Genomic DNA, 17,414 nt, shown 5'->3' on the forward strand with positions numbered 1-17,414 from the left:
GGGGGGGGGGGGGGGGGGACAGAGTTAGTCTGGAGCTGGATTCTGATGTGAAATAGGTTAAGAGACAAAGAGCAGCAGCAGCAGCAGAGTGAGAGGTGAGAACAGATATGAGCCCTTCTTTGCTGTGTCATGATTAGTGTGCACGGAGCAGCACCACTCCTCTCCCACATGAGTCACAGCTGCTTTCACACGAGTAAATAAAAGGCCGGGGATGTGGAAGGAGGGACGGCAGAAACCAAACACACCATGAGGAGAGAGAGAGGGGCAGGGACTAAAGTTTGGTGAAGTCTGTGCAGTGAAGAGCAGGCCTCAGGGCAGGACGGATTAGAGAGGGGGCATGAATGAGTGGGGGGGGGGGGGGGGGGGTGAGGACCTCTGTCCTCCCTGGAATTTACTCCAACTCTCATTGAGTGACTTTACAGCAGGCTGAGTGAGTCCAGGCCGGAGCAGAGGGACAACACACACTGAAAAGACCCAGACTGAGTTTACAGAAATGACCAAAAGGTCTGCATCCAGAGCGCACAAAGTCTCCAACAATGGGTCTCTGCAGGACCAGGACCAGAACAAGGTGGGACTGGGGAAGAAGGTGACCCTGCTCCGAGGGATCTCCATCATCATCGGCACCATCATCGGAGCCGGCATCTTCATCTCTCCCAAAGGCATCCTGAAGCACTCGGGCAGCATAGGAATGTCCCTGCTGGTGTGGGTCGCCTGCGGGCTGCTGTCACTCTTCGGTGAGTTGATGTTTTATCGAGTCTCAGAGAAAGAACCAAAAAAACTGTCTGTTATCATTTAATTATTCCTAAAAAGAAGGTGAGGATATTGACGTGAAGCTTCATTAAATATGTGCTTTAACCCTACAAATGGATTTTAAACATTAAATTGAAGAACACACAAAGTGGAAATGATGGATCTCTGGACTTCCTGTCAGTCTATGTCATTGTTGAGTGTTATGTTGCTCTAAATTATAACAGGTGGATTGGGTTATGAGGTGTACCGTATCTGCAAACATTCAAATCAACACTCACACTTCAGGCTGAGCTCTTTAATTAAACACTGAGGTTCATATGAGAAACCTAAAACTATAATACAAAGATGAGTTTGGGTTATGATGCATCTCTGTGCAGAAACAGAGTGGAGCGTAACGCTGGAAAACACTTTGTATCTAGAAATATGAAACGTATATGAAGTTAGATTGTTTGACTGTCATCCCGTCTTTAACAAGTGTTCCTTGAGAACATGAGCCAGGCTGCAGGATGTTTGTCACCACGTCGTGATTATGAGAACAGTGTTTTTAGAAACTCCACTTTTTACTGAGCGTAGACATCCTGCTTCTCCAGAGAATGGGTCTTTCTCTGCACATCTGTATATTGTTGCATCGACGGCTACAGAATACTTAAATCCCTCGGCATTTGCGATGTAATGAAAAGTCCAAGCACATCATCCTCCAGTTCCCTTCCTTAACCCCTTCCCTTTGCCCTGAAGTTGTATTCCCTAAACTTGTAATTAAAGTCCATCCACCTAAATCTTCCTGCCTTCAGTTACGGCTCGGAGCTGAGAGTCTCCCACACTGGTATATCTGAGCTGTGAAGGGGCCCAGAGAGGGACACACAGCTTTATAGATAGTAGGTCAAACACTTTTACAGCCATGAGCCCTCAGACGATCTGTCACCTCTGACTCTGCAGGAGCGCTGTGCTATGCCGAGCTGGGGACCTGCATCAAGAAGTCAGGGGGGCACTACACGTACATCATGGAGGCTTTTGGCCCTCAGATGGCTTTCATTCGACTGTGGGTGGATCTCATCGCCATCAGGTAACGTCTGAATCCTCTACTCAGGTGTGCACAAAAGAACTTCAACCTTTAAGGCTGCATTCATTCGTATATTAAATCATTATGTCATTAAAGTGATCACTCTATAGAGAGCTCTGCAATCCCCCTACCAAGCTTTTTCAGCTGAGTGTTTAGTCTTAAAGACAGACAGCTCCTCTGTTTGGGTTCATTGTGTTCAGCAGGCAGCTGTCAGTGAAACACTCTGATAAACCCACAGCCTCACCAACAGTCAAAGTAAATATTGGACTTTTTTTTGGACTGGTGGCAACTAACACTTCATGAGAACAAAACTGTTGTTCTGAGTCACCTGACTTTATTAAGAAAATCTGCAACTCAGAACGAGAGTGATTAAGCTGCAGTTCCTGTAGTGTCCACTAGAGTCTGTCTCATGCAGTGAGTAAGTCCCCATAGAGCCTCATGTTAAAATGTTCAACTTTACAGTTGCAGTTCCTCCAGTGTCCACTAGAGTCTGTCTCCTGCAGTGAGTCCGTCCCCATAGAGCCCCATGTTAAAATAAACATGTTTTTAGAGCTAATTTCTCTCTTCAACTGTACGGGCTGAATGTTTATACAACTCACTTTATATTAAGTGCTTAAAGTGATGTAGAATTAGGGGGCGTGGCCTCTTTGAGTGACAGGTGGGAGCTGTGAGCTGTGTGTAACCTTTGATACGCGTTGTCCAGTGTTTGGTTTCTCTAAAGGCTCTACATACGTCTTCATGGCGTCCAGTGTGGAGCAGTGCAAGCCAGAGCAACAAAACACAAGGAATAAGAATACTTTGTAAAAAGTTTGAACTTTTGGAGTAAAGATTGAGTGAGTTGGTTCGCTCACCCGAGTAGCAGGACAGACAGCTACAACAAAATAGCTGGGTGGAGATCGGACTGGGACATAAAGGATATTGGTAATGAAGGTGATATGGTTTAAAATGTTCATATTTATTTTCACATGTGAAGGCAGTAAAATGAGCTTTAAGAGCCATTCCCAGAAGTTAGCTGCTCAATTTTCACTACCTATGTTTCATTTACGGCCATCTACCAATAAACAGAAATCTGTTGGTTTCAAAACAAGAGTCTTAAATCTAGTGGGTACGTCCACTTCTATATGTCAGTGATCATGACAAGTGGAGTCTCATTCAGTCTGTGGTGGTGGGAGCATCATGAAGGATCATAAGAGTATCAAACACTCTTCTGTTGAGGAAGCTGGGGAAGTGATGAGCTCGATTAAGAGAACCAAAGGCTGGACTCGGTTTGGATCCAAAGCAGCTGTGATGTCAAAGAGTGTCAAAATGTCTGAAAGATCTCCAACTCTGCAGCTTGAACTATCTCTACTAATCATTGTTGGTTTAGTCATTGGTGTGTGATTTGACAAACATACAGTGTGGAAAAAGAAGTGCATTCTGGATCAGTTTGGTACATTTTCACACATTTATCATAAAAACTGACTGCTTGTCTTTGAAACAATGAGAGAGCTGCATTTGTTCTATATAATAAAACAATGGAAGATGATCGGTATTAGAGATGACGGGACTCTATGTTTGGTGAAAGGCCACCACATCAGGCGTGCAAACCTGCTGTGACCTTGTGAGGGGGTCCGTATTTAGTCCTAGCGGAGAGGTGAGAAAACGCTTCGTGTGTGTACACAGCTGAGGCGGAGTAGTAAAAACAGTCCGCTGTCTATCCTGAGCTGCCCAGTCTGAATGTGGCCTCGGGCTGCTGGGATTGACTGAAGCTGTGGGAAACAAAGAGAGACAAAAACACAGAGAGAGGATAAAGAGACAGAGCCTCTGAGGCTGCAGAGACTCTGAGGCTGCAGAGACTCTCTGGACTCACCCTGAAAAGAGCCTAAATTAGAGCTTAATGGCCAATCAGAGGGCCATAACCCCAACACAGGTGAATGATGAACAGCGACATATGACAGATAACAACAGATACAGAGATGCCATTATAGAGAAAATCCATATTTTCACAGAACAATAAAAAAAACCCATTAACAAACGTCAGTTGATTGCACTCAGTAGTTATTGCACTGATCACAACCCCGATCTGTACAGAGTTCAGGTCCTCAGTCATTATGATGCTTTATGTATTATTATTATTATTATTATTATTATTATTATACATCAGCTCTCTACATTTACTGCAGTTACACACCTGCCCTGAGTCACACTAACACTGACGCATGTGTGTGTGTGTATTTATCTCTGTGTGTGTGTGTGTGTGTGTGTGTGTGTGTGTGTGTGTGTGTCCTCCAGGCCCGCAGGGATGGCCGTCATCTCTCTGGCGTTTGGTCAGTACATCCTGGAGCCACTGTTCATGCCCTGTGGGATTCCTCTGACTGCTGTTAAACTGGCCACCGGCATCGGCATCAGTACGTAAAGCTGGACTTTAATTAATCCATCAGGGTGACAAGATGACAAGAGGACAGTTTGACATGGAGTAACCTCATCTGTAAATGACAGAAAAACACTGACATGATAACAGGTTTTAGACAGAGGAGGAGGAGGAGGAGGAGGAGGTGGAAGAGGAAGAGGAGGGGGAGGAAGAGGAGGAGCAGGAGTGGGAGGAGGACGAGGACGAGGAGGAGGAAGAGATGGAGGAGAGGGAGGAGGAGGAAGAAGAGGAGGAAGAGGAGGAGCAGGAGGGGGAGTAGGAGGAGGAGGAAGAGGTGGAGGAGGGGGAGGAGGAAGAGGGGGAGGAGGAGGAGGAAGAGGAGGAGGAGGAGGGGGAGGAGGAAGAAGAGGGGGAGGTGGGGGAGGAAGAAGAGGAGGAGCAGGAGGGGGAGGAGGAAGAGGGGGAGGAGGAAGAGGAGGAGGAGGGGGAGGAAGAGGAGGAGGAGGGGGAGGAAGAAGAGAAGGAAGAGGAGGAAGAGGAGGAGGAAGAGGGAGCGATCTCAGATGTACAAAGGAAAAATAAAATGCATTCAGTATGATAGAAATACACACTACCACATGTGAATACACACACACACACACACACACACACTGCAACATGTGCAGACACACACACTACATGTTGTCACTCACACTCACACACACACACACACACACACACACACACACACACTGCAACATGTGCAGACACACACACTACATGTTGACACACACACACACTCACACACACACACACACACACACACTGCAACATGTGCAGACACACACACTACATGTTGACACACACACACACTCACACTCTCACACACACACACACACACACACACACACACACACACACACACACACTGCAACATGTGCAGACACACACACTACATGTTGACACACACACACACTCACACACACACACACACACACACACACACACACACACACACACACACACACACTCACACTCACTACAACAAGTGCAGACACATATAAAGCCTGCAGGACGTTTTCACGAGCTGAAGTGAAATGTAGGAGCAACATTTCTGCCTCAAGCGTAATCCTCCACTTCCAGCAGGCTCAGTCTGTGGGAAAGGAAAGGGTTAGAGTGGATTCAGTGTTTTCATTGGTTGGATGATGAAGATGATGCAACATGTGTCAGTGTTACCTGGAGTAGACATGGAGGTGTGTGCACATCCTGCCCTAACTGTGGTTCATAATCATTCACAAACATATCGGATCAGCTTTTAGCTCAGGATCGTCAGTGACTTTATTTATTTACAGCTGCTCACTGACTCACACCACAGGATACAGAAATAATACAGCTTCCATGTCTCCTTTACACTGAGCTTCTAAAATGACTCTCCAATGTTCAAAACTTTATAAAACTATAAAAAAAAAAAACGACCCCTAAGCTTTATGACAGGAAGTGTTTACAGTTATATTTAAAGTGGAGGTTTCGCTCGTCGTGTTTTGACTTTGTCACGTCTCGGATGTTCGGTAACTTTGCCAATAAGGTTTTCCTGCAGCATTTTTGTCCTGCTATAAAACAAAGATAAGTTATTAAGTGTGTTTGTCTCTCAGAGTAAATGAGATGAATATATTTCATGTTGTCTTCAGTCTGTAGGTAGAACTGACACATGACTCATGATGTGCTTGAGTACTGCTGCTGTTGTGTTTGTTAGACGTTCCTCTGATGAAGGAGACAGCCGTCTGTGTTTTAAGAGAATGCTCTCTGTACGGTCGTTTGGAGTGAACGTAGGACGTTTTGGATCATTTAAATGGTAAGCTTCATGATTCGGGTAGTTTGGTGCACGAGGTCAACTGACAGCCTAACTGTGATGCAGACGTGTTTATGTTTCCACTTTAACAAGTCGAGGTGGTTTTTAACAGTTGTATTAAAAAGAGGAAGGTTTGTTCTCTCTCCTGATTCTCCCGTCCTCACACTCTGAGGAGGAATCTGTTTGGTTTCTTTGTTCAGAAACCGAGATGATCAATGACAAGTTTACAGGTCCAGTTTTAGACCTCCTCCTGCCTCAGAAACTCAACATGATTGAAACCTGAGAGACCTGCTGCAGAGTTTCAAGATCAACATGAGAACAGCAGGTCCAAAACTCTCTGTTCTGTTTACACCTGCTGCTCTCAGATCACCTGAGATCACTCCAGATCATCTTAGATAAAAAAAAAAAGTTCACCTGAGATCAAAGAGGATAGAGCAGGTCACCACAGATCACTTGGGATCACACCAGATCACCTGAGATCAAACAAGATCATCTGAGCTCAGAACAGATCATCTTGGATCAAAAAAGGATCACCTGAGATCAAACAAGATCAGAGCAGGTCACCACAGATTACTTGGGATCACACCAGATCACCTGAGATCAGACCAGATCACCTGAAACCACTGTTGTGGATTTTTCTGTTGGTAATGAAAGATCTCAAGTCAAAGTCTTGTGTGTTTTATTGCATATAGTAAAGAGTTCTTTTGCAAAAGAGGTAATCAGCTACAAAAGTAACATCAGTCACAAGTGCATCAAAGATTCCCGGGCAGTCCCGGTTGCAGAGCATATTTATACTTTCACAGGGTGTAGGTATTTTGCATATACATGAGTGATACATCGTCATTGGTTTCAGCTTGCCTGATGATTTATCTAACACCAACAGAAAGTCCTTTGTTCAGAGGGAACTGATTTAGGATCATGCTGTACCCAGATCCTGAGGAGTGTTCCTGTTGGAGATACAGACCAAGGCCATACAGAGAAACAGTTTCTAATTGCTAAATGACGCACAAACATCCTAATCTTTTAAGGTCAAACGAAGACAACAGACAGATAGTATTTTTCCACTACACCACATCAGACCAGATCACTGCAGATCACACCAGATCAAGTTCAGACCAGTTAAGAACAGATCACCTGAGTCCGGAGCAGAACAGATTCTTGGGTTGATTTTTAAGCACACACTCTCATTTATGGAAAGTTCAAAACGCAGCTGTCAATCATTGAGTTATATTTATTTTTTATCATCAAATCAATGATTTAAAATGAACTCGAAGGCTCGAACAGAAAATGACTTGAAAAAGCTACAATGAAGAAACTGGTTTTTAGATCAAATGTATCTGACGTGTTTTGATTTCATAGTTTGAAAACATTAACATAACAAATGTTGACATGGAAGAGGCAGAGTTTATAACCTATACTGCAGCCAGTCAGCAGGGGGAGCTCTAACTATTTTAGCTTCTCGTTTAGGGAGCTGTCATGTTGTAAATCTGCTGTACAGTCTGTGCTCAGATTTCAAAATGCCTTTAGTTTGACTCACAGAGAAGATTTGACAGATTTAAGATGAATCTGAGAACTTTAGATGAAGAAAGATGACTTTAAGAACAACAGGAAGTGACTTTAAAAACAACAGGAAGTGAATGAAACAAGACAGGATGATAGACTTTAACATCTGTAAATAAAGTAAGCTGACATCCTTTTCTCTCTCCCTGCAGCTTCTGTGATGTACCTGAACAGTATGAGTGTGACGTGGACCGCCAGGATCCAGATCTTTCTCACCTGCAGCAAGCTTCTGGCCATCGCCATCATCATAGTGCCTGGAATGTTCCAGCTGTTCAAAGGTGAGTCACCTACATCTTCAGCATTGCCATGGTAATCTCTTAGAGCTTCTTTCAGTCAGTACTGTTGTGGAACTTTCTGTGACTTCACGCAGAGCGCTCAGCTGAACATCATGAACTGTAAATATGACCTTGAAGCCTCAAAACAGGCGGTGACACACAGCTGCTCTCCCTGAGGCGTAATCAGACATTTCACAACAACCTCCTGGAAGGTAGAAGAAGGATAGAACCTCATATCACATGGAAGACCCAGAAACAACATCCTCATAGCACATGGAAGACCCGGAAACATCATCCTCATAACACATGGAAGACCCGGAAACATCATCCTCATAACACATGGAAGACCCGGAAACATCATCCTCATAGCACATGGAAGACCCGGAAACATCATCCTCATAACACATGGAAGACCCAGAAACAACGTCCTCATAACACATGGAAGACCTAGAAACATCGTCCTCATTGGCCATGAGATGTGAAAATGCAGCTGGGTTGTTGATAAGATGTGACGTAAAGAGATGCAATGTGATTAGATAGATGAGATGAGACGGCAAGAGCTTCAGACTTACTGAACAAGATGTGTTTGTCTGTGTGTGTGTGTGTGTGTGTGTGTGTGTGTGTGTGTGTGTGTGTGTGTGTGTGTGTGTGTGTGTGTGTGTGTGTGTGTGTGTGTGCGCGTGTGTTTAGGGGAGACCAGGAACTTCGAGAATGCCTTTGAGTTGAGCGATATGAAACTGTCTGGGATGCCTTTGGCCTTCTACTCAGGGATGTATGCATACGCTGGGTGGTAGGTATGGGCACACACACACACACACACACACACACACACACACACACACACACACACACACACACACACTATGTATCATCAGACATCAACTTTTGTTTGTCTCTTCAGGTTTTATTTAAACTTCGTGACGGAAGAGGTGGAGAGACCTGAGCGGTGAGTTTGATGTTTGTTTAATTAATAAAAATAATTTTAATTAAATTAAAAACCTGAAAGACAAATTATTTTTTTTCAGCGATGTTTACAACTATTATTTACTAAAACATCCCTAAACACACTTTAAATAATGATAAACTGAATTTACTCTGTGAGAGTTTAAAGAGCAGCTCTGCTCCTGTCTGTGCTGCACACTGTAAATAATGATAAACTGAATTTACTCTGTGAGAGTTTAAAGAGCAGCTCCACTCATTATCTCATTCCTCTCCTCAGGACGGTGCCATTGGCTATCTGTATCTCCATGGCAATAGTAACTTCCTGCTATGTGCTGACCAACGTGGCGTACTACGCCGTGATGTCGGCAGACGAGCTGCTGGCCTCAGACGCCGTCGCTGTGGTGAGAAACATCTTCAAACTGAGATGGAAAAAAGTTAAATATTAATGTAAATTATATTTAACACACGGCCCCTTCTGATATTTACTCTGATGTTAATGCTGTGATTCCTGACTGAGAAATTAAACGCCAATAACAGAGAGAAACGCAGCGGTCATTTTTCAAAGATTAGAGATCGTAGTTATAAGAGTGTGACATCATCACATAAAGGATCCCTGCAGAGATGGACCTGAGGATAAACCTGTTAGCATGCAGACGTTTGGAGCTTCAGAGGAGGTCATTCTGTCATCACAAATGCTTCAGCTGGTTTCAGGCTGTGATTCTCAATCTGAACTGCGTGCTCTGTGTTTTCTTTGCATGTAGATAAAGATGATCCAGTTTCAGTGGGTGGGATGTATAAACCTTTATAAAAAAAGGTGCTTCTTTAATTCTCTCTTAATCTTCAACATAAAGTCAATGAAGGCATGCCACATATCATTGCATCATAATGACCTAGAATGATCAATAAATAGTGTAATTTTGTATGAAAATATGACAACACGTCACAGATAAAAGTGGTCATGTTCCCGGCGGTCCGTCGTGGTCAGTACGAGCGTGGATGGTGACTAATCAGCTCTGAATGAATCCATGAATAATAAGCAGCGCCTTCTCTTCTCCATGACCCATTTATGACGATTCCTGCAGCAGCTCAGTCGGCCGCTCTACTTCCATCTAACTAACCTCATTAAAGCCTAGCTCACACTGCAGGATAATCGGGTCAATTTGAGCTCTGACTCTTCCTTCCCGACAATCGCAGGGCCGCTCCCGACTCAACACTGCTCGGACCCGATTATCTACACAGATGATCTTGTAGTGTGAGCAGTACAAAGATCCAATCTTAGCCCCGATTTATTTCAAACATGTTTAATATTTAGAATTTAAAATCTTGACGTTTAAGTCATGAAAGGGTCCGGCAGAAGTTGTGTGTGACTACAATATAATCAAGAGAGACAAGGGAGGACTGTAATCATGGCGACCAGCGGCAGGACGCAACCCAGCGTTTTCTTTTTTTTTTTGAGTTTTCGGTACAGATCAACAGTGCAGCACTTTTCTGAAACTTGAATCCATATATCAACAATTGTTTCAACTTTTCTATATCCTACAACAACTTCCACTTCCTTCTCTTTCACCAACCGCCGTCCTTTGATTTTTTCAAATGAAACTTTATTAACAATTGTCAACGCTCCGTCCCGATTTCAATCATACAGCGTGAGCATGTCAATTGAAAGGTCTGGTCGGGCGTCGTAAATGATTCAGTCGTACAGTGTGAGCTAACATCCATTGTAGAGTATTAAATAAAGGGAGAGCATCTTTATGAACCAGTCAACACGCTGGTTCAGTGTCTGTGTCGCTCCAGGCTCAACACTTAGTGTTTTCAGGTCCTCATCAGGTGGGGGAGGGGGATCACACAAACCAGGGGGGTGAACCTTCAATGGACTTTAAACTAAGAGATCCAGGTGAACATGTCGCTAACTTTACCAGAGTTTAGTGCATGAGGGCAAAACCTTTGGACCGGCCTCCAAAGCTCACGTTGCTCTGCGGTTCGTCTCGCCACAGACATTTGCAGAGAAGCTGTACGGGAAGTTCTCCATCTTCGTGCCCGTGTTTGTGGCCTTGTCGTGCTACGGCTCCATGAATGGCTGCCTCTTCGCCTTGTCCAGGTAGAGAAGCTTTATTTCTTACTGATTGCTACAGATGCTGTCATACTATCTAATATAAATATTATCTAATCATATCCAGTAGATAATTGCTTTTTCTGCTTGTGTGTGTGTGTGTGTGTGTGTGTGTGTGTGTGTGTGTGTTGTGTGCGTGTGTGTGTGTGGCTGTGTGTTTGTGTGTGTGTGTGTGTGTGTGTGTGTGTGTTCACAGGATGTTCTACGTGGCGTCTCGTGAAGGACAGCTCCCTGAGGTTTTGTCGATGGTCCATGTCCACAGACATACTCCGCTGGCTGCTGTCCTCATACTGGTCAGTTCACGGCAGCAACAACAATGATGTTAAAAAAGTTGTAGCCTATATGGTTGCTATGGTTACCTGTAAACCTACCATGTAAATATAGAAACCGGATGATGCTAATTTGAAACTGTTGCCCAGCAACCCAAATGTCCTCCTCACAGATGTGATGTGATTGGCTGGTTATGAGCAAGCTGTTGCTGATTGGTCGTTTGATTCAGACCTGATGAATAAATAATATTTAATAATATAATCATTTTAACTGACACATTACAAACTGTAGCTTTAACACTTAAACTCTGTGAAATGATCCACCAGTGTGGAGATTTATTATCACGGACAAACTTGGAGGCCGTGGAGGGGTTTATAAGTGAGGAGGAGTATGTTGTATTTCAATCTGGAACTGGGAACCAGTGCAGGTGATTGAGGGGTTGGGGTGATGTACTTCAGGTGAAGACTTAGTGCAGGTGAGGACTCTGGCAGCAGAGTTTTGGACATAATGGAGCTTGTCTAGGGCTTTGCTGGTTACCCCAACCTGGACTCCATTACAGCAGTCCAGCACGAGAGGTTATGAAGGCGTACACGAGGGCTTCTGCTGTGGAGTCGGAGAACGATGGCCAGAGTGAAGGGATATTATTTAGATGGAAGAAGGCGGATTTAGTTATGTGGGAGTTGAATGAGAGGCTTGAGTCCAGGATGATGCCTAGGTTGCGGACCTCAGAGAATGGGCGGATGAAGGTTGGCAGATGATTAGACGGAGAGGGAGCATGTAGATGATGAAGAGGATGGGTCCAAGTACAGAGCCTTGAGGCACACCATGATTGGCCTGTGCTGGGTGGAGGGGGGGGCTGGAGTTGCAGACGGTGACAGACTGTTTTCTGTTTGAGAAGTAGGATTGAAAAGAGGATTGAGCTATTACGGTGATGCCTAGGTGATGAGATAGGCGGTTGAGGTGGATGGCATGGGAGATTGTCAAAGGCTGCAAAGAGGTCGATGAGAATGAGTAAACCGATGTGACTGGAATCTGCATCGGTGAAGAGGTCATTAGTCATTTTGACGAGGTTGGTCTAGGTGTTGTGGTATATTCCAGATTTAAGGGGCTCATAGAGCTAATGGTATGACAGATAGTCTAGATGGAGTTTAGTGGCGACTGCTTTTTACTGAGAAAAGGAAGGTTGGAGATCGGACGTCAGTTGTCGAAGTCCTTTGGGTCCAACCCTGGATTTTGAAGATCGGGTTAACTGAGGCCATGTTGAAAAACAAAGGAAATGTTTCAGATCCCAGGGAGGAGTTTATGATGTCCATCACTATGGGGCACAGGACAGGCAGACTTGCTTTGAACAGGGTTGAAAGCATGGGGTCCAGGCAGTTGGTCACTTGGTGGGCATCCACAGGCATGAAGGAGGAGAGACAGCAGTGAGGCAGTGTTGTGTGGTAGGGGGACGACAACAACATAGTAGAACTATGAGAGTATTATCTCTCTACCCTCACAGACAAATAGACTCCACCTCCTGGAGTTTCTACTTCAGACTGTTTTAATTTGGTAACATGACTCCTGATCTCAGATTTTAAACACCTTGTTGGTCACGATATGAGATTGAATTTCTTCAGTTTGTCTTTTTCTAATACATTTAGGTAATTAGTCTTAAAGCCAATTAAAAAAAAAACTTTATACATTAACATCTGTCTCTGAACCCTTACCCCAACCACAAACAATGAAACAAAAATACAATTTATGGTTATTATTATTATTGTGTGTGTGTGTGTGTGTGTGTGTGTGTTTACAGTACCCTATGACCATGCTCCAGCTGTTTGTCGGTGACCTCTACAGCCTGCTGAACTTCATGAGCTTCCTGCGCTGGCTCTTCATTGGGGTGGTGGTTCTGGGTCTAATCTATCTCCGATACACCAAACCAGACCTACCCCGCCCCTTTAAGGTAAATGCCCCGCCCATTCAATATACATACCCCGCCCCTTTAAGGTCTGTCCAAACCTGAACACAGCTTAACTTGTTTCTTCTTAAATCAAGTATATGTTAATGTAAAGACTCGTGCTGACTCGTGTATTTTAAAGTCACGACTCGTTTGTCAAAGTAACGACTCGTGCTGACTCGTCCACAGGTCCCTCTCTTCATCCCCGTGATTTTCTGCCTCACCTGTTTCTTCATGGTCTTCCTGTCTCTGTACTCCGACCCCGTCAACACCGGGATAGGATTCGCCATTTCTCTCACCGGGATCCCCGCCTACTACATCTTCATTCACTTTAAAGAGCGCCCGGTGTGGCTGCAGCGGGCACTAGGTCAGTATTCAAAGACACCATTTAGTTATATTCATAAATTATTATAAATATTAGGGTAAGACATTAAATATAATCTTTATTATCATGCTCCCATTCAGCAGCTCACATTATAAATAGATAATTAGTAAATGATTAAGTAAATCGACTGACTGAGAATTTAGTATTTAAGTCATTTCTAATTATTGTCACAGTCTGTAAAAAGGGTAAGTACAATACACATGCTCAAACTAGGATCAATATTGGAGATGCTTTTGAAAAATGGAGAGAGGTTAGAACGCAGAAAGGTTTACAGACCCATGCAGACCTGGCTAAACACTGAAGCTTCAGTGTCCACCACATGGCAACCTGCATGAGCATCGACTCTAAAGAGGAGGGGGCAGGGGGGAGATAGCTCTCTACAATGTTGAGGATTTGGCAGTACCCGTTTTAAACACTAGGGGTCAGAGTTACATATTGCTTTTTAAAAGTTTCTCCTGTTGTTACAGCTTTAATAATGGTTGAGAGTTAATAACTAACGAGGATTTATTCACATTAATACGAGTCAGACATGTTTAAACTATGTCTTCTCTGTGTCCTCAGATTCCTTCAACAGAACGCTCCAGATCCTCTTGGAGGTCGTCCCAGCTGAACAATAAAAACACACACACATCAGATCAACAGCCCTGGTTTGTCCCACTTGGAACTAAAAATCAAAGCACCTCATTACTGGGGAAACAAAGGAATAAATAGTCTGCAATGTGAAGAACCAAATTAGCCCAAAGTCTCTGTAGTAACAGGTCAGCACCTCTAGGTGGAGCCACAAACTTAATAACGTTAGTTATATGGAACTTGTCCAAGAAAACAAGAGGCACTTCACACTTTTAAGTGTCGGTACATTTGTATAAGACATGCAGAACATAACTTTGTTTAAAAAAAAAAAAAAACACACACACACACACACACACACACACACACACACACACACACACACACACACCTGTATCACAGAGAATAGGGTTAGTACAAATGTTTAATGTTAGGATTGTCTGATTTGTCTGATGATTCTTTTTGTTATAAAGATTTTTGTCAGAACAACTTCAAGTTATTTTAATGTGATGTTGCTGAAATGCTGATTGACCCTTCGTGTTTGTTGTGACTCTCTGACTGGTTATCTATTGTTTTGTTGAAGCTGTAGACTGTGTTGTGGGTTCCAGTCTCAGTCTTTTGGAGGGGAGGGGGGGTTAGGTTTATATAACTCTGTAACACCCTCTTTAACGTTCTGTTAGCTTATTAAGGTGTTTGATTTGCTTTTTCTACACAACATGAACAGGTTTGTTTTGAAATGTCACGATAACAGATAAACTGTGATATGATTCTAGTCTAAATAACGATTAACCATAACTGTTTGTTACCATGGCAACTAAAATAAAAGTCTGAGAAAACTAATAATGTGGCCTTTCTATTTTCAGTGATTTTCAGGTATTGGTAAGATTCCTGTAACTGTTTATGTGGTCCAGGTCATCTTGCCTCGCCTCCAATCAAACCTTGGAGACGTTCGATTGTGATGTAAGAGAGAAAGCGAGAAAATGTGAAGTGAAATCCAAACAAACAATTTTTACATTCAACCAAACTTACCAACAAACAATCTGCGTCTAAAACAACAGATATAACTAATCATATCAACAGCTGCCCCAAAGGAGACAGTTACAGATCTCCCAACACCAACGCTCAGGAGCGCAATAAAAACACACCTTGTACTACGGTCGCCATGGTGACCGGCCAATACCTGACAGTGAAAACACTGGGTCGCCAAACATTGTGTGTTTCGGTCAGACAGCCGCCATCACCTGTAAGATCACCTGTAAGATCACCTGTAAGATCACCTGTGACAGCTTGATGTGATTTTAAACCTAGTGTATTAACGTTATATTGAATGTTTTTAGTCTTAAGTCAACAGTACACATCCTCCATCGTCTCACCTTAACTTTTTATTTATTTATATTATGATCAACTGTGTTTCATCTATAAATCATCGTTAACGTCATCAAACAGAAATCAGATCAGCAGAGAGGAAACTGAAACACTGACACAGTTTGACTCATCGACCGATCGAGCGGAGGTTCAGATTAAAAACAATTAAAGGTAACACCGGCGTCTCTTCTTCTCTTCATCCACGTGTCAGTAAAGATTTGGACAGTCATGTTGATTGCTTATTTTCATGGACGGACGAGACGTGAAGTTGTTGTTATGAATTATGGGTCAAGGATGCTCCAGTGTTTCCTTAAGGAGATAATTAAGGAAGCGTGAGGTTTCCTAATTGAAAGGATTCAAACAGCTCTCATTACGGCCGATTCTCGAACACTCAGGGAGAACCTTCAGGAATAAAGACCTGAACGCCCTCCGACTCTGGAGCAGCGTGAACAAGAACAATGTTCAGGTGACGCCTCCAATCACAGCAGAGCTCTCAGCTTCCTCGACCACTACAGACTCACCTGACTTACCTGCCTTGCCTGCTGAGTGTGGTGCGATCACAGGTTGACGTCTCTGTGAGGTTGTTTCTCAGTCATCAGCTCACCGTCTCTCAGATCAAATGACCTGCACTGATTCATTATTTCTGTTTCTCTCCTGCTGTTCCCTGGACGGACACATGGGGGTGCTGCTGTGCTTCAAATCACTGCTTCACATTTCCTGTTTACATTTTAAAACACTGAAACAGAGAGAGAGAGGAAAACACTGAAACACAAAGAAAGGGAGAGAGCCCAATATTTAAGAGAAATAAAAATACCTCTTAAAAGACAAACAGTGACTAAATACAGGCTCAGTGATCACACACTGGCTGTAGAAACTGGTCGACATAGAAGACAGTGGTTGGAGAGATCTCAGAGAGTGTGTGTGCACTGTGGAACAGGACAGGTGGAAACTGAACTTCATTCCCTCACTAGCTGCCCCACATATAAAGACATTAGAGACACCTTCTTTCCCAGATTTAATGATGGAATCCCCGGCTTTCTTTCCCTCCCTAAAGAGGAACAGATGAGAATCACTCTGGGAGAAGAGAGCTGTAGAGATATCAGCAGAATATGTGTCTGCATGTCATCGAGTGAGAAAGGGTTTTATGTAGGTTATTTATATTCAAGGTTCTTCATGTCACAATACATGACTGGTTTGTTTGTAAGGTATTTGTATTCAATGTTTGAAATCCTTAAAAAAAAAACAATGTCTGGTCACAATATAAGACATGTTTACTCATCTGTAAATCATTTTCATTACTCTTTTATGTAATTGTATTTTTCTTCATTATTTAATTTCATATGTAAATGATTATAATGTGTATTGTATATTTTGCTTTGGCAACATGTTTAACCCAAACATCATGCCAATAAAGCCATTTGAATTTGAGTTTGAGAGAGAGACAGAGAGGGATAGAGAGAGAGAGAGAGAGAGAGAGAGAGAGAGAGAGAGAGACATCCCTCCCTATAGCAGTTTTTACATTGTTTTCTGTCGCAGCATCTTAACAAAGCTGAACCACTTAATGCTTTCATAGTTTAATGTTTAAACTTCTGCTCTCTCTTTTGCGTCTTGCAGTTCAGGCTCAAAACACGACCGCAGATTTGTTTTTTACTTTCGACATGGAGTTTACCGCCTGCTTTGCCATACCGTTGTTCTGTAAGTTACATTATCAAACTCAAAACAACAACTATCATTTTACATTAAGTTCTACCAAACTCTTAAAGAATCGATCATTTATAATTTATTCCACCCTTAAACCTCACGCACTACGCTCCATAATCCTCACTCTGCTCAGTGATTTATACCCTCAATTGTAACTGGACCATGACATAACTCAATCTGCTTTAACACATCTTTGAGTTACTATGTCCTGGATTCCATGACCTTTCACCTTCCATTCAAAGTTCACCTTCTTCTGTATCCGCACCAACAGCCATGACCTTCATTTCTTATACTATACTATCTTTCTCACTC

General features: G+C 43.2%; 1 protein-coding gene across 1 annotated transcript; it reads left to right on the plus strand.

Moving 5' to 3' along the window:
- Nucleotides 1-237: 237 nt before the first annotated feature.
- On the plus strand, nt 238-14,879 carry slc7a11 (solute carrier family 7 member 11). The gene is made up of 12 exons (XM_061049091.1): nt 238-734; nt 1,687-1,813; nt 4,082-4,197; nt 7,701-7,826; nt 8,514-8,613; nt 8,725-8,769; nt 9,043-9,166; nt 10,760-10,863; nt 11,072-11,168; nt 12,941-13,090; nt 13,274-13,451; nt 14,031-14,879. The coding sequence occupies exons 1-12, from the start codon at nt 494-496 to the stop codon at nt 14,084-14,086; spliced, it is 1,464 nt and encodes a 487-aa protein (XP_060905074.1). The 5' UTR covers nt 238-493; the 3' UTR covers nt 14,087-14,879.
- The last annotated feature ends 2,535 nt before the right edge of the window (nt 14,880-17,414 follow it).

Source organism: Labrus mixtus, chromosome 10 (genome assembly GCF_963584025.1).
Source record: "Labrus mixtus chromosome 10, fLabMix1.1, whole genome shotgun sequence".
Classification (NCBI taxonomy): Eukaryota; Metazoa; Chordata; class Actinopteri; order Labriformes; family Labridae; genus Labrus; species Labrus mixtus.